At 49.3% G+C, this 21,961-nt stretch overlaps 1 protein-coding gene across 6 annotated transcripts in view; it reads right to left on the bottom strand.

Annotated features, from left to right (window-relative positions):
• The window catches only part of PIK3CD (phosphatidylinositol-4,5-bisphosphate 3-kinase catalytic subunit delta), a 46,947-nt gene that overhangs the window by 8,289 nt on the left and 16,697 nt on the right, over window positions 1–21,961 (bottom strand). For 2 of the 6 annotated variants that reach the window (XM_019746713.3, XM_019746715.3), the window contains exons 2-8: window positions 16,902–17,014; window positions 3,917–4,091; window positions 2,452–2,680; window positions 2,129–2,358; window positions 1,520–1,699; window positions 1,039–1,188; window positions 470–559 (exon numbers count right to left, since the gene is read on the bottom strand). In XM_019746713.3, the coding sequence (XP_019602272.2) occupies window positions 470–559; window positions 1,039–1,188; window positions 1,520–1,699; window positions 2,129–2,358; window positions 2,452–2,680; window positions 3,917–4,057 (1,020 nt within the window). In that variant the 5' untranslated portion in view covers window positions 4,058–4,091; window positions 16,902–17,014. Of the gene's footprint in view, window positions 1–469; window positions 560–1,038; window positions 1,189–1,519; window positions 1,700–2,128; window positions 2,359–2,451; window positions 2,681–3,916; window positions 4,092–16,901; window positions 17,015–18,704; window positions 18,896–21,961 lie in introns of those variants that run through there. The other 4 variants (XM_074334085.2, XM_019746714.3, XM_019746716.3 and 1 more) reach the window with 4 other exon arrangements.

Below are 21,961 nucleotides of genomic sequence, written 5' to 3'. Positions count from 1 at the left end.
TGTCACGGGACTGAGGAGATGGGGTGTGTGACTGACTGGCCCAGAAATGGCCTGGGCCCCTGGGGGTCCAGCAGGTGCTGCCCCCACCTCCCCAGCCCCCACCAACCCTGGGAGCCCCAAGCCCCCGGCCCAGCTGGAGCGGCTCCTCTTCCAACACCTGTCACCTCCCTGCCTGCGGTTTCCACATCCCTGAGCTGCCTGAGCTGGGCCTGGCCCACAACTTCCACCAAAGTCTAGTACCCAGAACTCACTGGGCCCAGTTTCTACGAATCGGCCTCTCTGGCCGCCGGCCTGCTCCCCTCCCCCCTTCCTGTTTTGAAGCAGCTCATAACCACCCCAGGCAGGGATGCTGGGTAATGTGGTCAGGTGGCTTTCATGTGACCCTCCCTTCTTCCTCTGCTGCCCCTCCAGGCCACAGCCACCTTGTTTGTGCAAAAAACACCCGCTTCCCAGGCCCAGGAGCTCCTACCTTCATCCGCTCGTCGGCATTTACTTTGCTGCCCTGGATCAGCTCGATGCAGAAGGGCTGTTCCAGGGACCAGAGAGACATAGAGGAGGGCTGGGCGGCGGGGGGAGAAACAGGGCTGTTAGAGCCGATACAGAGGCTCGGTGGCTCTTGAGGGTTGGGTGAGAGTGTGGCAGGTTTGTGGCAAGGCTCAGGTACCTGCTCCCAACTCCATCCTTTACCAGAAAACCTGCCATGCAGGTAGCCAGGGGCTCCAGCACCTGAGCTCTGCAGGGCACAGAGTTCTGCCTCCAGTTCATAGAGCAGGAGGAGGGTGAGGAGGCCAGCTGAGAGCCAGGCCTGGAGGCTGCCCTGGGAAGTTCAGACAGGCCCCCACCCCAGCATACCAGTGGTCAGTGGTGTTGGCTGCCCAAGCTCAAAGCCCCAACTCTCAACATCGACAAACCAAGGGGCACGCGACGAGGGGCCCCTGGACCCACCGCTGGCCTGAGGCCTTGCCCAATAGGCTCTAGGGTTGGACAACAGGTGGGAGGAAGGGTGGAGGAGAGGGTAAATGGAAGGTGCCAGCTCACCTTCTTCATGGGAATGGGGGGCGGTTTGGTGCGCGGTTTTTGGACTTGGGGGGCAGGGTTGCTCTGCTCGTCCCGCATGGCAAGGATGGAGGAGGAATGTACCATGGTCAGGTGTGGGGTCAGCCCGCTGTGCAGGCAGCTGCAGATATACTGAGATGGGGGCCAGAGTGAGTGGCCAACGGCCGGTCCCAACCATTCCCTGGACAACTGGCCACCCGGGGACTCCCCCATGCTGACCACTGCCTATCCCAGGCCTTCCGGGCCTCTCCTGCTGGCTCTTCCTGACCCTGCCCACCTAAAGATGGAGCCTTCCTTGTGTTCACAGGGAGGTACAGCCCAGCGAGGGGACACGCTCACTGTGATCCCCAAAGGCCTGGCTCATCGGGCTCAAGAAGGGACAAAGAACCAGCTCCCCAACCCCCACCCAGGCCCGGGCCCAGGCTGTGGGGAACCCGGGAGCCCAGGACCCCCCAGCCCTCACCTGGAACTGGCAGAGGGGGTAGCTGCCATACAGGTACTCGTGCTTCCCGTTCACCTGCAGTGTGTAGTCCTCGGGCTGCTCCACCAGGGGCTGCCGGAACACCGTGGCCTTCTTCCGGAGGGCGCAGGCCATCAGTGCCAGAGGCACATCCTTAGTGGACACCTGGAAGGTGAAGCTCTCCTGGGGGGAAAGGGACGGTCAGCCCTCCGCCCTGTGGAGGGCCCAGGGCTTCTGGGGTGTAGGGGGTGGGGTTGTCTATTTGCCTGCATTGGCCCCTCCTACCCCCTGAATGTGAGCTCCTTCAGACTCTTCAGCAGGGTCTGATGAAGAAACATGGCTGACACCCAGGAAATATTTGTTGAATGAATGAACAGGCCAATGATCAAGGCCATCTGGTCATTCCGCCTTGTCAGAACTTGCCTGCTGGGATGTTTGGCCAAGCCCCCCCCCCCCCCCCCGCATGCATGGATACCCCACAAATAGCATCTGATGCTACTGGGAGGGAGAGTGAATTTAGGGGGCTGGTGGGTGATTGGCGAGTCTCACAGGGGCAGCGTTCCCCATGGACACAGTGGCCTGGATGCAGCCCCAGTAGTAGCCATGGCTCACCTCACTACCCTCGAACTTGACATTGACCAGGAGGGCCCGGTTGGGGACCCGCAGGGTGCCAGGCCCCCAGCTCCGTGCCGAGGGCTCCAGCTGCAGAGGGAAGCTGTACTGTAGCCAGGCTTCCCAGCTCAGCTGCTGCCGGCGGGCAGCCGCCTCCTCGCAGAACTGGCGCATCTTAGTTCGAAAGTCATTCACTTCCGGGTCACGCAACGAGTCAAACTCATGAAGGCCTGAGAGGCAGGGAGGGGCCTGGTCAGTGTGGGGGGTCAGGTGGCAGGCCCTCAGCGGGCAGGTGACCATGAGCCGCACCCTGGCTGGGGTACCTTTGCCAATGAGGAGGCTGATCTGAGAGTTGATGAGCTTCTTCACCCTGTCGCCCTCCCGGGCCACCAGGCGCAGGACCGGCAGGAAGGGCTGGATGTCACACAGCCTTCGCTGCTCGTCCTCCAGCTCCTGCTGCTCCGCGGTCTGGTTGACGCAGGTAAACACATAGGCTTCGGGGTCACTGAGCATGTGGAAGAACGGCTCATACTGGGCTCGGTGCCACAATACCTGCAAGGGACAGTCGCAGGTCAGCCCCTCCCATCAAGGCAGGCGTGGTCCCAGGGAGCAGGGAGGTGGGTAGAAGCTAGCCTCAGTCTGGGGGTCCCACCCTGCGTGACCCTGACAAGAAGGCAATGGCAAGATCCCAAGCCTGCCACCCTCTCCAGACCCCTGGAGCACTGACCACATGAGTCACCGGGAATCCCTGTCACCACCGTTCTGTGAAGGGTGCCAGGTATGCCCTCAAATCTGGAACTGAGCAGTGGGTCCCTACAGTCTCCCCCGTAGGTTCCCCTGAGAGATGGCCAGCTGGACATGACCTCCCGCACCCCCCGCTAATCATTCTAGGGTTCATCACCCTGATTTGTAAATGTTGGCAACCAATTCAGAAAAGTTGAACACACTGACGGGGCCATAAAACTCTCTGTGGGCTGTGTGCCCCCACCCCCCAGGGTGAGGTGTCCCAGGGATCGCTGGAGAGCCACCTAACAGTCAAGCTTTAGTGCAAAAGTGTTCACAGCTGAGTCACAGTGAAAACGCAAAGGAAAGAAAACGCAAATGGGGGATGGGTCATGAAGACCCATCAACAACGCAAAGAGGTAGCACAAGGGCAGGACCCAGAGACCAGGAATACCTGTGGACAAAGCGCTCCAAGATACCTCATTAAGTGGGGGAAACCCTAAGCTGTACAACAGCTCATGTACTTCAAGCCCATTTTGTAAAAACAATAATAAACATACTAATATATAGACCAGGATGGCGCAAACAGCGGGTTGCCTGAAGACAGCCACGCCCACTTGTTTACATATTGTCTAAGGCTGCCTTTGCCCTCCAAGGCAGAGTTGGTAGTCTCGACAAATGCCCTGAAAATTATTCAACAAAACCAAAAACTATTTTCAAAGATGAAGATTACTAAGACGCAGCTCTATAAAGACGAAATACCGGTAAAATTCCAAAACATGAGGGCACAGTCATGAACGCATGGCAGGTCACATGGGAACCACACCCCGAAGCTCTCACTGGAATCCAGTGTGAGATTTGCACTGATATGGGGGAAGCTGAATTTGGAATGGTAGGTGGACTCTAAATGCAAGTTTTTAAACAATTCTTGCATATTATTACTATCTTTTAAAGTTCATATCCGAGATCTCAAATCTAAGAAACTATGCAGGTGAAGTGTGAAGCTATCTGTCTTTCTCTCTGAAGTCCAAGCTCGGAGGACTAGTTTTAAGGTCAAGATCGTACCTTCTTGATGGTGCTGAGGTTGGCATTTCGGGACACAGAGAAGTTCAGATAGACCCCCGTGGGCAGCAGGAAGTCAACCGCCACGGTCTGATTCTCCTCCTTAGTCCAGAATTCCATGGGGCAGTCCACCCCTGGGGGCATCCTGCTTTTTTTTACTTCTCAGACACCAGTTGTTCTGAAAAAGAAGCAAAGGCAAAATGAGCCCCTACAGGGGTGCTAGGTGAGTCCTTTGAAAGGACACTTTGGAAAACAGGATGTTAGAACCTTTGACGGCGGGCGGTTCCGGATGGAGTCCTAGCCCACGGGCACCCAAAGCTTGCCTCCCTCCCTGCCTCATCCTGCCGAGGGTGGCTTGTGGCTCTTACTGGTTGGTGAACACACAATGTGATATATATAGATGATGTATTACAGAACTGTACACCTGAAATCTATGTCACTTTACCAATAATTGAAACCCCAATAAACTTTAATTAAGAAAAAGAAATGTCTCAGTAATACCAAACCCCCCAGTCATACCCTACCCCCTGGTAAGCAACAAGATGGTACAGACACAATTAAAGGTCTCCCAGTAGCTGCCCCACTTCAGGTTACCACACCACCTGGCTTCTGGTTGTTTATAATTTTCATGCATGTTTCATAGTTTTTTTAAAAATAATCTGTATCTTTATTATTTTTTTTTAAAGATTCTATTGGGGGAGGGGAACAGGACTTTATTGAGGAACAGTGTGTTGTATTTCCAGGACTTTTTATTGGGGAACAGTAGTGTGTTTTTCCCAGGATTCATCAGCTCCATCCAAGTCAAGTTGTTGTCCTTTCAGTCTTAGTTGTGGAGGGCACAGCTCAGCTCCAGGTCCAGTCGCTGTTGTTAGTTGCAGGGGGCGCAGCCCACCATCCCTTGAGGGAGTCGAACCAGCAACCCTGTGGTTGAGAGCCCCCGATCCAACCAACTGAGCCATCCTGGAGCTCATGTTTTTATACTATTATACTAATATGTACCCACAAACAATTCTTAAACTTTCTGCATGCTTTAAAACTTTGTGAATAGTGAGCCTTCTGCAAGTGCCTATGTTCTTTAGGTTTATCCATGCTGATACATGTAACTGTAGCTCATTCATTTTAACTCTTGTGTGGTATTTCACAATGTAAATAAAACACAATTTATCCCTTCTCTTGTTGATGAACCTCAAGGTTTGTTTCAGCACTTCTACACCTTTTGGTTATTACAAACAACACCACAATAGTATAATGCCAAAGTTACCAATAGCCACATTTAAAAAAAAAAAAGTAAAAGGACACAGATAAAATTAAGTTTAGTAATATAGTTCATTTAACCCAATAGATCCAAAATGTGGTCATTTCAATATGTTATCAATATGGAAAAATTACTAAGGAGATATTTTACATTCTTTTTTGGTATTAAGTCTTTGATATCTGGTATGTATTTTACACTTAGAGTACACAGCAATTCGGACCCTTGATTGTCATCAGAAATCTTCATCTGTGTGTAGATTTCATACAATTGACAGATGAAAAAGTGGTTCACAGACTCATGTTGTTCCAAATATACTTTTAAGTTTTCGAGTAAATGAATCAAGTGTCAATTTGTATATTTAAATGAATTAAAATTAAATAAACTGTTTAAAAATTCCATTCCTCGATCACATTCTCCACAGCTCAGGTGGCTGGCAGCGACCAGACTGGATAGTGCAAGTTTAGGGTATAGACTGAGAGCGGAATTGTCAGATCATAGGTATAACCCATGACAGATCTAACCACATCATTAACTTTACCAAAGTAAGTGGTGGCATCCATTACCAATGGCATCTCTGGTGTCTTCTCAGTATCTTCGCCAGCACTCGGTATTGTCAGACTTCCTCACTTCTGCCAATCTGATGGGCATGCGATGCTCTTGTTCTTTTAACTTGCATTTCTCTGATTTTTCTTATGCAACATTTATCTTCTCCAAATAGCCTGCTTACAGACTGTGCCCATTATTCTGTGGGGTTGTCTTTTTCTTAGTTTGTAGGGTTTCTTTTTATACTCTAGATTGAATTTCTTTGCTGATTAAAAGAGTTGGAAATATCATCTAGTCCGAGTCATCTTTTCATCTTGTTTGTGGTGACATTTTTGATGATGAGTAGAAGTTTTTAATGTTGATGCAGCCAAACTTATCACCCTTTTCCTTCATGTTTTGTGATTCTTATTCTTTAGAAAAATACTTCCCTAACCTAAAGTCACATCCTCCTAGATTTAAATGACTTTTTAAAATAGTTGAAAAGAAGCATTTAGTTGGAAGAGACGAGACGCCCTAGTGGCTCTGCCGGGTGAGCCCAGGCCTCACCATTGACAGAAGCAGAAGCTGCTTGAACAGGACGTGTACATCGCCCGGCACCCCCATGTTACCACTGCTGAGATCCATTTCCTCTGATTGTTAAAACCACATCCTACTCTGGGTTCCTCTTTCTGAGATTGGCCAGGCCAAAGGCTTTCTTTTGGATTCAAAATATTGGGACTAGTCAGGAATCCTGGAGAATCCACTTACTGCATGTGCTTTGGCTGAGCTGGGAAAGTCAGGGGCATCTTGGGCCATTGAACCCTGAGGCTGAGATGAGCACATGAGGCATGAGCTTCCCCAGGACTCTAGCCAAAGGGACAGACAGGGCTCCAAGACAAATGCACCCCACACTCCCTTGGCCCTCAGCACCATGGAAACAAAGCTTTCAACTACACACATACATATGGGATGTGGGGAAATACTTGGACGTAAAAAACTCACTCCTAAAAGAGGAAGACTCCAGATGGCGTAGGCAGGACATACTCAAATGCCAGAGATGGCACAGGAGAAAGCGGAAATCCTTTCCCTCTTTGTGGGCCCAGGACCTAGGGTGCAGCTGCTAACAAGTCCCAACTCGCTGTGAAGCCTGGACTCATTGCTCTGCAGTGTGAGTGGCACACAGATGCTAGCTAATCCAGGGACTTCAGAACTGCTCGAAAAGTGCAAATTGGTACAACCACTTCGGAAAACTGTTTGGCAGTATCTACTAAAGCTGAACGCACAGATGTCCTATGACCTAGTGATTCCACTCCCAGGTATACACCCAATAGAAATGTGAATTCATGTGCAAAAGATGAGTCCAACAGTGTCTGTAGCATCGCTATTCATAAGATCCTCAAGCTGGAAACTTCCCAAATGCACATCATCAGTAGGCTGGAAAAATAAATCATGGTAGCCTCTCCCAATGGAATGTTACCTGGCAATGAGAATGAATGACCTACAAATACACACAGCAATATAAACGAATCACACAAACATAAAGCTGAGTGAAAGCAGTCAGGCACAGAGACTACATGCTCATGATTTCAACTGCATAGAGAACAAGGTCAGGAGGGACCAAGTCCTGTAGGGCCTTTGGAATAGGGGAGGCACCTGGGTTTCACTCTAAGAGTGATGGGCAACCATGGAAGTAAGTTTTAGGCAAGGGAGACACGGGGTCTGATTTGTGTCTGAACCATGCTGCGGGCTACGGTGTGGCAGAGCTGGACAGAAGAAAGCATGCAAGTCGGAGAGTGTGGGGAGGGTTGTGCCACCGATGAAGTGGCTCGATCCAGGAGGAGGAGATGGAGCTGGAGAGAGAGAATAAATCAGATTTAGGAGCTCAGGTGGATCAGATGGGGGACAGTGAGGGAAGAGGTAAGCGAGACAGCCAGGTTTGGGCTTGGGCGACTGGACAGGTGGTGGAAATTTACCAAGATAAGGAAGCAGAAGGGAGAAACACACCTCAGGGGCAATAAAACAGCAAGAGCTGTGTTTCAGACATCCTGAATCCGAGCTGCTTACTGTGTCCCACTGAAGACAGCCAAAGGGTGAAGTCCCCACTTTGTAGCTCACAGGAGAGGTCTTCGAGGTCACAGAGATATAATTTGGGGTCAGTAGGTGACACACAGATGTGGAGCCATAGGGACAGGTGTGATGGCCTTTGGGGTAAGAAAGGGCCAGGACCAGCCTTAAGACACTAGAGTGAGATCAAGCAAAGATGAGTAGCCCTTCTTCACTCTGAGTCATCCAGAGTCTTGAGGCAGTCTTCTGTATGTCCACATCTGCATCACTCATAAAATATCAAAGAAAACTGGGCAGGAAAGAGCTGGATTCCGTTCACCTTCCCACTTCAGGCCAGCATAATCCACCGAAACAGCCATGACAGACAGCAGAGCCATCCCAGCTGTGGGTCATGTGACCGCACTATCCCCTCACAAGTTGTTCTTAGGCGTTCTCAGTTAGACAGTTTCTCCAGCTGAGAACGTCTGCCGGGTCTGACCGCTGAGTCCTGGGCAGCCAACAGAGGAGGTTCTCCAAAGATTTCAGTGCAAGTACTTATGCCACCATCCTCCAGCCCAGACAGCTTTGGGACCCTTAATTTACTTCTGAGAAGGACGGCAAGCCAAGGATGTAGCATCCCAGAGCCACAAACGCTCCCCCAGACTAGGAATGAGGTTGCAGCCCATTTCACAGCCCCCTCGGCTGGTGGACCTGCTGCCTGGTGACCTGTCCCATGCTCAGGACTTCTGAAGAATCCCCTTTTGTTCCTTTTGAAACTCCACTGAACTGGGGCTCTGAGCTGGCGTCTCCTGAGTCTGTCAGACTTCCACATCTTTCCGGTGGCCATCACACATGTGGCTTATGTTCCAGCCTTTGTCAATGTAAAGACAGGCTTTTTGGTGCTACAGTCACATGTCCTGGGGATTAGCTTCCCAAGGGAACACATGAGTCATCCTCAGCAGACTCTGTGCAAAGGACAGGCAGCAGGGAAAAGAGAAGTGTGTCCTGCTTATCTAAGCGATAAACCTCCTCCTCCCTGCGGGTGCCCTGGGCAAAACATGCCATGTACCTCCAGAAGTTACTCTAGGGCAAGAGTGTAAAGGTCCCCGCTCCCACACTCCGGATCATTCCTACGGATCTGTCTGTGGAGAGACATGCTCATTAACCCTGGGACAAAACATTTGTCTAATGCTTAGATTTCAGAGCTGAAAGTTACAACCCAAAAAGCCCAAGAGAAAGAGCCTTCGAAGGTGGTTTTACACATAGTCCAAGTACCTGCCATCAAGCCAGGCTGGGAGGATATAGACCAGCAACCATCATGACAAGGGACAGGGGACCACATGGACTGGTCATCCGTCCATGCTGAACAGAACAGAGTCTGCGTTGGGCCTTTTGACCTAGGTTTATTTTTAGGTACTTCTCAGCCTCAAAAAGTCCTTCCAATCAAGTGTTTTGTTTTCCAACCACTCTCCCAGAGAGAATGAAATGGATACTTATCCTGTTGCCCAACTTATGTGGAAAGCGAGTACAAGTGGGCACTTCAGAAGTGGAATCACAGGTGCTTTACCCAGGGCACCCACGTCCCAATGGAGCTTCTGTATGTTCGCCTTAAAAGAGCTTTCTAGAAACCGCCCCTGCTCTGGCTGCCAGGAAAAGCCGAGATCCTTCAATCGCCATATCCTCCTGGTGACCCTCGGAAAAAAGAACCTATAGGGCCACTCTTTGTCCCAGAAGTCTGTAGACCCCAGGGCCTGGTCATTCATTCATTCAGCAAATAATTGATTTGAGCATCAGGGAATGTGCTGGACTCTATATCCCACAAAATGCCCAAATCCTCTGTTTTTATTGGAGAGCAGGCATTCCAGCACCCCAACCTTGGAGCTTTCTGTCCTTAAGAACCTTCTTGACAAAGAAGTGAAGACCAGAAGGAAAAGTGAATGGTCCAGGGTCCCCAGTTATGTATAGTTTTAGGATAGATTTGCCATTCTTCCAAAATACAGCACTTTCCACGGGAAGCACCTCAGTCGTGTGTTGCTGGGTGGCCCCTGTCTGACAGCTTCCTCCTTCCCTGGTAACCACCACAGTCTTTAGGGCAGAAAGAGTGTCCCCACCATAGCTGTGAGCCACAGCAAGAGGCCTTGCAAATTAAATGCAGGCAGCACATCTGCTGTCATCCAACGTAAAGCTACTGTCTAACGGTGATGAGCTGTGGGTGAGGAACATGTGTCCAAAAAGGAATGGGAAGGAAATCTCCACAAGCCAGGCAAGTAGGACATCCCAAAGACCACACCCAGGACTAGGAAGGAAGGGCTTGTCTGGAGGGTTGCCTGATACCCCGAGCTCCTGCCACAGGAGAAAAGGGGGTCGGAGGAGTGAAGGATGAGAATGGATGAAATGAAGTACTGTGAAACCATGCAGAAGGCACCCCAGTGTCTGCCTGGAAGGTAAACTGAGGACATGAACTGCCTCACTCTCTGGTTTCCTTGTCTACCCACTTCCGCATCCCTCGGTTATTTTTAAATTTCTTCTTTTTTCAATTTTTACTCTCTCCCATTTTAAATGTGTCTCCCTTGAGGCCATAATTTTCAATAGGACAGTAACTTTTAATTTGAATATTTAAAAAGTAAAAAAAACCAAAATCCCCAATGGGGAAAACCAAGACAGACATCAAAGGTAAGAGGTGTGGGTCTCTGGAAATTCTGTTCTATATGGGAGGGGGAAAAAAAGAAAGAAAGACTTCTGACTCTCGCTGCCATCCGAAAAAGTAAGCCAACTACCCTGCACAAAATGCCATCTCTTATAATGTTCAGTTCATGGCCCACCCAGGGGGTACGGGTGCGGGGACCTGCACCCAAGTGGAGCCCCAGACACTACAAATCAAATTCAACAGAAAAACCCATGGTCGCAGATTTGGTAACTTTGGGAATTTGGGAATTGGCCTGAAGAAGCAATTCAAAAGTTTTTTAAAAAGCTCTATGCACAAAGATTTTCATTGTGGTATTGTTTGTGTAAATGTTAAATCAAAAATAATATGGAAATGGCTAAGTAAGTTATCATATATTAACTTAATACGAGTGAATACAGTCATTAGGACATCTGTGCACACTCACAGCATTGCAAACATTCCCCACATTAAATGACACCAAATTAAACACACATTTATCATGGCAGCATATGTTTGTGGACAAAACATTTCAGAAATCATAGAGAAATGAAAACAGCTATATTATGGGTTAATACGGGTGTAATAATAATGACTTTTAAATGTTAATATATATGAAAGATATGTAAGCAGGTGATTTTTAAAATTACTTACAACTAATATGCTTGCAGCAAAAAACAAACAAACGAAAAACAGGAAATAGCAGTCTGCTGACTTCCATATCCAAATACATCAACCCAGTTTCAGTGTTTCTTTGAGTATTTATCTCTACATTTCTAAATAATAGGTTTATGCTGATATTTTTTGATTTTCAACTTTGAACCTCTTAGTTTCAACTTTCAACTACCTTGAAGATAATTTTATGTTTTCCTACACATATGAACACGCACATACCCACTCCTCCATTTTCTAAATATAGCTATGGGGTAATTTTTTGTTAATCAAACTTCAGTACTTATATTATAGTTGCCTCATTTTTAATTTTCTATGTTTCCTATGTACAAATGTGTAATTCCTTCCCAAACTCTCCTCATAACACAACAAATATGTCAAAGAATCCACCAGCTCCATTTTTTTTTGTTTTTTCCTGGAGATATTCCCCCCTGGGGCCCTCAGCCATCCTGCTCCAAACTGGGCTGGCTGCTCTCTAGACCAGTTACACAGCTGTTGTACTGGGACTTCTCTTCACCATCAGATAGAATTCCCTTCACCACTATCCCCACCAGGCAAAGGTACCTGGTTGCAAGTACAGAAGCCGACTCCCACTGATTTAAGCAGAGAAGGACCTGACAGATTAGGACACATTTGCTGCACTGTGAGGAGTTTCATAGTTCTGTTGGAGAGTTTAAGGACTAGTGGTCAGTACATTGAAAACAAAGCAAATAAAAAGATAAGGCAACTATCAACTCCAGGAAAAAGTTGGACAAGAAAAGAAATATAATTGTAGTAGTATACTAGCTGGACTCTGCCATGCACGTTGGTGATAAAACTGCTGTTACTGCCAAGAGTACTGGGTGTCAGCTTGTACCCCTGCCATTTCTGTGCCAAAAACTTAACTTTGCAGCCCAGCACTGCCGCCACCACCTTAGACATGGGTACAGTGCATGCATCATCCCCCTCTTCTGTGTCAATGGTGCATCTCGTTGATGGAGCCCAGGTCACAGGTCCTGGTTACAGGGGAGGCTTCGAAGTGAATACTTTTGAGTTCCCATGGTGGGGTAGGTTTTTGTTTCCTTTTTCTCCCTACTCCCAAGACTCAAAGTGAGATAATAGCTGAAATATAAAAGCCATCTGGCAGCTGAGCCAAACGAGAACAAGAAACAATTGCACCTGCTGGCCCGGTGGTTCAGGCGGTTGGAGAGCCGTGCTCCTAAAGCGAAGGCAGCTGGTTCGATTCCCACATAGTGAGCAGTGCTCTCTCCAGCCATGATTGTGAACAACAGCTCTCCCTGGAGCTAGGCTGCGGCTGTGAGCGGCCGACTGGCGACCGGCAGTCGGGGGACACAAGGCTCATAATACCTCCATGGGCCAGGGAGCTGTGTCCTACACAACTAGACTGAGAAACAACGGCTTGAACTGGAGTGAGAGGGGGGAGGCGGAAGAAGGCAAAAAAACAATTGCACATTGTACCACTTGTTCCCCTTTCTTGGTTTACTTTCTCATTTTAGTGGAGCACATCCTCCAGTATCTTCCTCAAAAAGGGATGCAAAGGAGAAGGGGGTAAAGCTTTTTAAAATTCATGTCAAAAAAAAATTTTTTTTTTGCCCCTTCCCACCCCCCCTTTTTTTTTTAAATATTTTATTGGGGAAGGGGAATAGGACTTTTTATTGGGGAACAGTGTGCACTTTCAGGACTTTTCTCCAAGTCAAGTTGTTGTCCTTTCAATCTTAGTTGTGGAGGGTTCTGTTCAGCTTCAAGTTGTTGTTCTTTCAGTCTTAGTTGTGGAGGGCGCAGCTCAGCTCCAGGTCCATTTGCCGTTGCTAGTTGCAGGGGGCACAGCCCACCATCCCTTGCGGGAGTCGAACCGGCAAACTTGTGGTTGAGAGGACACGCTCCAACCAACAACTGAGCCATCGGGGGAGGCAGCTCAGCTCAAGGTGCTGTGTTCAATCTTAGTTGCAGGGGGCAGAGCCCACCATCCCTTGCGGGACTCGAGGAATTGAACTGGCAACCTTGTGGTTGAGAGCCCACTGGCCCATGTGGGAATCGAACCGGCAGCCTTTGGAGTTAGGAGCATGGAGCTCTAACCGCCTGAGCCACCGGGCTGGCCCTGTTTTGTTTTTTTAAAAGCCATTGTTTCTGTCTAGTTGTAGGGCACAGCTCCCTGGCCCATGCTGGTATTATGAGCCTTGCGGCCCCGCTCCGCGCCCCAGGCAGTTGGTCACCCCCCACGTCAGTCAGCTGCTCACAGCAGCTCTCATCGGCTGCCGGCCACTCACGATAACTGCCGGCCACTCACGATGACTGCCAGCCACTCACACCAACTGCCAGCCAGCGTGGCCCCCGGCCGCTCACAGCAGCCCACGTTAGCACACAGCAGCGGGCACACAGCAGCCCAGGGCAGCTCACACCGACCTCCAGCTGCTCACGGCAGCCCAGCTCCAGGAAGAGCTGTTGTACACAATCTCAGCTGTAGAGGGCGCAGCTCACTGGCCCATGTGGGAATCCAACGGGGCTTAGGAGTTAGGAGCACCGTGCTCCAACCACCTGAGCCACCAGGTCGCTCAGAAGAAAGGGGGGTGAGAGGAGAGAATCTTTATTCCATTATTTTGCTTGAATGACAACTACAGAAGTCTGGGTCAGGAATTAATTTCTCGTGGAAATTTGAAAGAGGGGCTCCTTTGTCCTGTAGCTCCAGGTACCGGAGCTTTTGTAAAGTGCCATGCCATTCTGTTCTCTGATCTTCTATATGGGGCCTCTTTTCTCTTTGTTGGCTTTTTGTAACTTTTCTCTATCTCTGGAGTTTTGAAAGTTCATGATGATGTCCCATAGTACATCTCTCACTTTTACGTAGCATTTTATGTGTTATTCATTGTGCTGAGTACTACTTAGAGACTAAATGAAGAACTAGATTCTTTAATAACTTCCCCGTCTCCATTTCTCTCCCCTCTTTTTTTTGAGCTCCAATGAGGTGGATATTGGGCCTCCCAAACTGATTCTCTGACTTTCTTATCTTTTCTTTCCTATTTTCCTTCTCTCAAGTCGTTTTGCTCTACTTTCTAGAAATTTATTTTTCAATCTTCCAGCTGTATTCGATTGAAATTTTTATTTTTACTATCGAGTTTTAATATCCAAGAGCTTATTGTTTTATATTTATTCCCTTGTTTTAAACAACCATGTTTATGATTTCTGAACCCTTTTTCTCTGTGAGTTTGGGTCTCATCTATCATGCTAGAGGCCTCGTTCTAGATGACATGACCCATGGCTACCCATTCATATTTAAGAGAGAAGCACTAAAAGCTGTTTGTGCACAGCTAGCCCTGTAGGGCTAGTTGCCTGGTAGGTATCACTGTGAAGTGACAAAGTAGCAATGTAGCTTTTCAATCGGATCCCCCACAATGTCTGTATCTAAGGGTCATTTTTATCGTGAGGTCAGTTTCCTCAGAAAGAAGTTCTTCAAGGCCCTGCCTTGAGAGTGGATATCAGCCAGGCTGCCATATTCTGGGAGCCAACAAAGAGAGAGTCTTGCTATTCAGTATGCAAACTTTCATTGAAACCTCCTGTTCCCAATACAGTGCCTCCTCACAGCCCCCTCCTGCCCTCAGCTGCTGTCCTCACAGCCTCCTTCCACCCAAGGCTGGCCCTGAGCTGCTCTGGTTTAACACTGACCTTCAGAAAACTGGGCATCCTGTGCTGGGGTGGGGCTGAGCAAGGCGTCTGTTGGTCTACCACACACTTTCAACCAATCTTTCTGCTTTCCAGCCACCTCCTACCCCGCCATCGGGAACACTTTTGTAGCCCCGTTCTTGAGCCTTGGGTGGGTCCTGGGGACACCTCAGCTAGCTTCCTCCATAGCTTGGGACATTTAATTCTTTGTTTGGCTTCTCTTTCACCGACCTGTTTTCTATCTTTCAAAAGTTTTGCTCACATCCCTCCTGCTCTATCATCTACTTTTCTGTTTGTTTGTTTGTTTGTTTGTTTTAAGGATTTATACCTTTACTGTCATTTTAGTGGGGTTTTTTGAAACAGAGCAGAAATAAACATATACATTCAATCAGTTACGTTTATGTGGAAGTCCATAATACCGTGTTTCCCTGAAAATAAGACCTGGCCAGACCATCAGCTCTAATGTGTCTTTTGGAGCAAAAATTAATATAAGACCTGGTCTTATTTTAATGTAAGACCGGGTATAACATAATATAACATAATACCGGGTATAATATAATATAATATAATATAATATAATATAGGGCCTTATATAATATAATAAATATAATATAATATAATATAATATAATATAATATAATATAATATAATATAATATGGTACCAGGTCTTATATAAGACCCAGTCATATTAATTTTTGCTCCAAAAGACGCATTAGAGCTGATGGTCCGGCTAGGTCTTATTTTCAGGGAAACACAGTAATACTTAACAATAAATAAAAATCATGTTTCCAAAGGTACACACACAGAAGACAGTCCAGGGGATGGGGGGAGGACAGTCCCACAAAGAAACAATGGTTCTCTGGGGCAACAGGGACGATTACAGGAGGGCAACAGGGTTATGCTTGCAAAATTTTCTTTTGTATGTTGTAAATTTTTAATAGTATTAGGTTGGTGCACAGGTAATTGCGGTTTAAAAGGTTAAAAACAACTGCAAAAACCACAATTATTTTTGCACCAACCTAATAAATAGGCATTTTTATAAATAAAAAAGCATGAGGGTTAAAAATTATTAAAAGTCATCTTCTGAAACAAGATAGGGTAAACAGGTGTGCGGAAGAAACTCTAATCACAACACAGGTCTACACGATCCATGGTTTTCGCTTATGTTCCAGGGAGGCCTGGGATCCCACAGAAACACCTGAGGCCTCCAGAGGGTGGTGGGGGTGAGACAGGTACTAAGTGGCAGGCGTTCTGGGCCAGTCACATCCCACAGTAGTGGCTCTGTTTTTACCTGTGTTATGGGTTAAAATTCTGCTTAATATTTTGATCTCTTAAAAGCGATTTACACGACCAAAGAAGGTTGGAAAGTACCAGTGAAGATCTAGATAAATGAGGTTAAGGTGTGTGGGGGGGGACCTCCAACAATGACACCAAGCTATAACCCGTCACCCCTTTCCATCCTGAAATGACAGTAGCTGTTCTAGTGTCTGGATAAGGAGAAACGTGCTGTGTGCTCACAGTATATCTACCCACAGAGCTTCCAAAGGGGGCTGCTGGCCTACCAACCCAGGAGCTCGTTAACCATACCCAGCTACCCCCGGACACCATGTCAGTCTCTCGACTCAGTTTCTTCATTTGCACAATGAAAGGACTGCATTCATCTTCCAAGCTAGTGTTCTAGAAACTCCAAGGAGCATCCTATTACTGATACAGTTACTGCCAACTCTCTGGAGAAACAGAATGTCCCCAGTAAGGTCTCCTTCAGTAGCAATACCGAGTTATAAAAATTCAATCCACTTCCTCTGGAAGAACGTTTTACTTTTTCTCTCCTCAAATAGGCCAGCCCAACTCTACCATGACCGGAGCCAAGTCAAATACCAAATGTTGCAGCTTAATAACTGGCTCCAGGGCTCCTCAGAGCAAAATTGTTTCTTCCTTTCCCAGGCAGCAGCCTCCCTCTTGGGCAGCTGGCTAGGGTCTCCCACACTTCCCCACACTCCCTTTTTCGGCTCCCAGCACAAATATGGGTCATTCTCTTCCTTTCGGCTCCAGTCCTACAGATAGGTTCTCCTGTGGCTGTGTGGTCAGGGAGGGCAGAAGATTACATTCAAAGTCTAACCTAGCTACGAAATCACATCTCTTCTCGCAGCGCCCCACTTGTCTCCTTTGCCCAACCTACCTCTCTGGAATGGTCCGAGAAAGACCAGCAGCAAAGGCCCCTCTGCCCGGCAGATTAAAGATGCTTTGGAATCTGAGTGTCATTCCGCCCTTGCTTGACACTGAGCTCCTTCTCTGTCCGAAAAAAAGAAAAGAAAAGAAAAAATTAAAAGGGTCTCAGAAACCTTCTGTGCATTCTCTTACAGAACTTTAGCTCAAAAGCGACTGTTGTATCCAGGCTCCCTTTTTGCAAACCAATCACATTCTGCTTGCTGGGCCTTTTTCACCATCTGTGGCAATGCCACCCCCAGCTCCTTTTGGTGGTACTGAAGCAAACCACAGGAGCATTTCCAGTGCCTGAAGCAGGAATATACGAGGATACACATACAGATGACTCAGATCATGTTTAGAGTTGTTGGTTGGTTTTGTTTGGTCTTTGAAAGCAAAGTAAGTGATCTGAGCCAAGCCTGGCTTCGAGTTCCATTCAATGGCTACAAAAAGCAGGTTCGTGAACTTGAGGTTCCCATTCAAGGTCCAAATTGCATTATAAAGGAAGATCCATCCTAGCTCCTGGAGACGAAAAGAAAGGGAGTATGGGGAGGGGGCCGCCCACTCACTGCATCAGTGGGCCTGTAAATAATGTAGCCAGGAGAGACAGTAGGACCCACCCCTTCACCTAACCCCAGACCCTGGGCACAGCTACCTCTGCAGTGGACTCCTGCCTGGAATCCACTAGGTGCAGCTGGGGAGGCCTCCTGAGGAGCAGGAAACCTAAACCACTGGCTTCTCCGTAAGACAGAAAGTCCAGTACTAGGAAGCTGTTGGAAAAGGGATCCATTCCAAGAACACATTTCCCAGGGATCAAGCTGGAATTCTCCCTGCTGTCAGCCTAATCGCTGGAAGGATATACACCCCCACGGATCCTGCTGCTTGAACTTGGGCTTGCATGGTCCTTTCATTCAGCATCCAAGGAAGGATGGCAAGGACTTCCCAAGGCACTGCCACCACAGAAACGGGAGGTCAGTATCAAGAGCTAAGGAACAAATCACTTCCATTGATGACCAATGGAATTAACGCGAGCACGAGAAAATAGCAGCTCAGCCTCAGGAAAATGAGACATGATTGTAGAGAAAGCACTTTCAAAACGCAGAAAGACAAAGCAGAAAGCATGATGGAGTCGAGAGAAGGAAGAATTAGAAAAGGCAAGGAAGTAATTCGTCCTCGGGAATTAGGGTCAGGAAATATGGAGCTGGGACAGAATTCACAAGAGGGCGGCCAGGGAGGAGGCTCTTCCCCGGAGGAAAGGTGGGTCTTCTGCTCGGGCCCTAACGCTGGCCAGGATCTCACAGGACCTGGGTTTGCCGCCCTCTAGTCCTCTGGGTTCAAGGGCAAAGCTTGGGAGGCAACGCTAGGAATGGACCGAACACAGGATGCTCCGTCCCGAATCGGGGGCAGGGGGAGGGGAGGACGCGCGCAGCAACTGCTGGGTCCCTGACAAGTAAACAGCTTGTCCTGTACGGCTAAGGGCCCCCGCTCATCTCATCAAGGGCGACAGCAGGGCACCCGGATCCGCGGCCCCCCGGAGGCACAAAAGGGATGCAAGGAGGTCAGGAGAGGAGAGCATCAAGCAGCCCACACCGGAGCGCAACCCCCTGCCTCGGCCTTCCCAGCGGAGTCTGGTCCGCCCGGGAACGCTCCCACCTCCCCCAGCCCCCATGCCCCTGGATCCCGGGTCGCCCCAGGAGGACAAAGCCCGGCGCCGGGAGGGGCGTGCGGCGGGGGGGCACTGGGACCCCGCAGGCTAGCGCACAGGTGGGCTCCGTACCGGGTGTCGGTGCCGGGGGCGGGGCCCGGTCTCCCTGGAGATAGTTGCCCAGGGGACGCGGCAGGCTGGTCCCCGAGCGGCGGGAGGGTGCGAGCCTCCGAGCGGCGGCGCGGAGCCCGCGGGGGCCTGAAGGCAGGCCCGCGGCGCGGAGCCGGCGAGTGGGGCATCGGCGGAGGGGCGCGGCCCTGGGCGGGGCGCCTGTCAGAGGCGGGGCGTCCCCGGGGCCGGGGCGGGGCCAGGGCCAGACGCCGCGCGGGCACTGTCGCCAAATTCTCATAGCCCCAGCCAGGCGAAGCACTGGAGCGCCAGAGGTAGCCGAGCTCCGAGTGGCCGCGGCGGCAAATCCTTCCCGACCCCAGCTTGCACCCGCCTGGCCTGCGGGGTTAGATCCCCAAGCCCGCGCGCCGCTGCCGAATCCCGGGCGGCGTGCGCACGCTGGCCCTGGCTTCCTTCTTGCCTTGTAACCAAAGGCTAGAAAGTGCCATTTGCAAAGTAAGCGAGGGCTGGTCGTCTGCCAAACCGCTTTCCGCTCCCGGGTTCCCAGGGAATCACCAGAAAGGGCGGGGCACTGGACCCTGTCGCAGATCCCGAGCCGGGGTCACCCGAGTAACAGGCCATCCCGAGCTCTGGGCTCAAATCCAGTGTGCGAGCTGTTCCTCAGCCTCCGGGCATTCCTTCCCATCGGGGTTCCCCTTACAAGTCGGATTTAGAAAATAAATGGGTTTACCCGGGACTTTCACTAATGCATCTCTTCGTTACAATAAACTGTGTGCTGGCCGAGCGCCGGTGCAATAATGCAGTCACCCTCTGTACTTTACAGGCGCTGCAGTTTTTATCACACTGTAAGGTGGGTATTATTCTCCCTTGGGTTGTAAATGAGAAAACCAAGGTTCAGAGGGCAAGAAAGTTAGCCTGCACCCCTGCCCCCCACCCCCGCACACACGCATACACGCCCGCCGCACACATTCCTACCGCATCTCAGCGGCAGAGCATTGGAACTGCTTTGGTGTGGTACTGGACCCATTCGCTTCTTGCCCTGCAGTGTCCCATGTCCCCTAGAATGTGCTTTCGGGTCCACAGCCCTGGACTTAAACCTTTGCTACAGTAGAATGTGAGAAGAGGAGGGGAGGAGAGGTTTAGAATCACCCCAGCGGTGTCCCACAGGGCGGGGCAGACATTAGAGGAGGAAAGTGGTTGGAGGAACAGTCCTTGGTGGTCCAATTGCTCCGCGCGTCTCCGTCTGCGCCACCTTCAGGTGTTCCAAATGAGGCACCCAAGGCAGGGCCCGCCCCTCCGAGCCCCTAAGAGTCTCCCTGCACCCCAGAGTCGCTGAGAGCATGCGAGGAGGGCAAGGCGCAAAACTCAGCCAGAAGCGTGGGAGGAGAGGCCCAGGCAGCAGAGTAGTAGGGGGTCTCCGCGACCCTCAGTTATCTGTGTCGCCGCCCCCAGCACAGCCACGCAGCCACGCTGTCAAGGCCGGCGCCCCAGGGCATCTCACAAGAGAAAAGGTTGATCTGGGCGACAGGAAGCAATACCCCCTCGGTATCCCATCAGATGTCGTACACAGACACACTCAGTCACAATCGCATACACTCACTCACATACAAGCACAATCATGTACACTGACACGCACAATGTCACACACACACATACTCATGCACATCCACACGCTGAAACTCACTCGCCCACCCACACAGTGGAGCAGGCATGCGCACGTGGAAGATAATCTCTGGAGAAGGCGGAGCCTGGGCCACTGAGTGGATACAGCCCAGCCCGAGGCAAGGTCCAACTCCGGGCTCTGGCTAGGCCTACCCTAGCCACGTGGAGTGTGTGTGGGAGGGGGGTTACCCAGGATAAGAAATAAGCGCTGGAAGTCACAGCTGGACCTTCAATGGGCAGGCAGAAGCTGAGAGTTCTCTGACACCCATCCTGGTATCCCTAACAACCCCCAACCAGAAAAGGATCATGACTGACAGGCCCAGGCCACCAAAAAGATTTTCCAAGGGACAGACAGGCTTCGGTGGTTCCACTCCCCCTATCTCAGCCCTGGGTACCTTCCTCCCCAGGGGCCCAGTCCTGCAGACTTCTTCTGCAGAGTGGGTCTGAATGAAAGCCAAGCTCAAACACAAGGTCCTCATCAGCAATGGAATCCAATGATCTAGCTTGGGGTTCAAATTGAGGGTCTCAGGTACTGGTTCCTCTGGAGCCTGGAGAAAAAGCCAAGACTCTTTGAAACGGCAAAAGCCATAAAAAGTCATCCTGGTATTACAAAATTGTACTAATAGAACTGCACTGACCAATTCCAGAAAGACACATCACATAAAGTGTGTGGGAGAGAATTAAGTGAATTAATACAGATCCATGGAAAGTCTTTAGTGCCTGGTACACAGAGCAGATGCCCCGTTAAGTCTTTGCTCTCCCAGATGGGCAACAGACACAAAGAGATCATATGTCTTAACATCACACAGCTAGTTAGTGGCAGAGATAGAAGAAAAACCAGGCAACTGATTCCTCATTCCAGGCTCAGGAATATATTAAGTCCTCTGTTAAAAACAGGCGAAGGTATGAATAAATTACAGTATTCCCCCCATTTACCTGCCGGGCATACGTTCCAAGAACCCCCAGTGGATGCCTGAAACTGCAGATAGTACCAAACCCTATATATACTATGTTTTTTCCTATACATACGTGCCTATGGTAATGTTTGATTTGTAAATTAGCCACAGTAAGAGATTAACAACGATAACAAATAATAAAATAGAACAATTATAACAATATATTGTAATAAAACTAATGTGAATGTGGTCTCTTTCTCTCTCTCTCAAAATATCTTACTGTATTGGACTCTCCCTTCTCGTGATGATGTGAGATAATAGCCTACTTGATGAGATGAAGTGACGTGAATGAGACATTATTACACAAAATAAAGGTGACTTGAACACAAAGCACTGCGATAACGCAACAGTCGATCTAATAACCTAGGTGGCTACTAAGTGGCTACTAAGACTTCATTTCAAATGTGTGTCGATTCGTGGCAGTACTGTGCAAGTAACTGATTTTATCTTGTGGATTGCACTTAAGCACTTGTCTTTATTCTATGGAAAATGTGGGTTCAACTAACTACACCTTCAAAGAAGGCCCTCAGACTCTATTTCTCCTCATGAAGTCAAGTGTTTCAAAATAAGAAACCAACTCTTGGGGCAAATCACCATCATCTGGAAGAAATGCTATTTTAAGACCACCAGCACTTCTACTTG

This window comes from Rhinolophus sinicus, chromosome 14 (assembly GCF_057876585.1).
Source record: "Rhinolophus sinicus isolate RSI-liver-muscle chromosome 14, RSI-T2T, whole genome shotgun sequence".
In the NCBI taxonomy this organism is placed as follows: Eukaryota; Metazoa; Chordata; class Mammalia; order Chiroptera; family Rhinolophidae; genus Rhinolophus; species Rhinolophus sinicus.
This window is presented reverse-complemented; position numbering and strand designations above follow the sequence as displayed.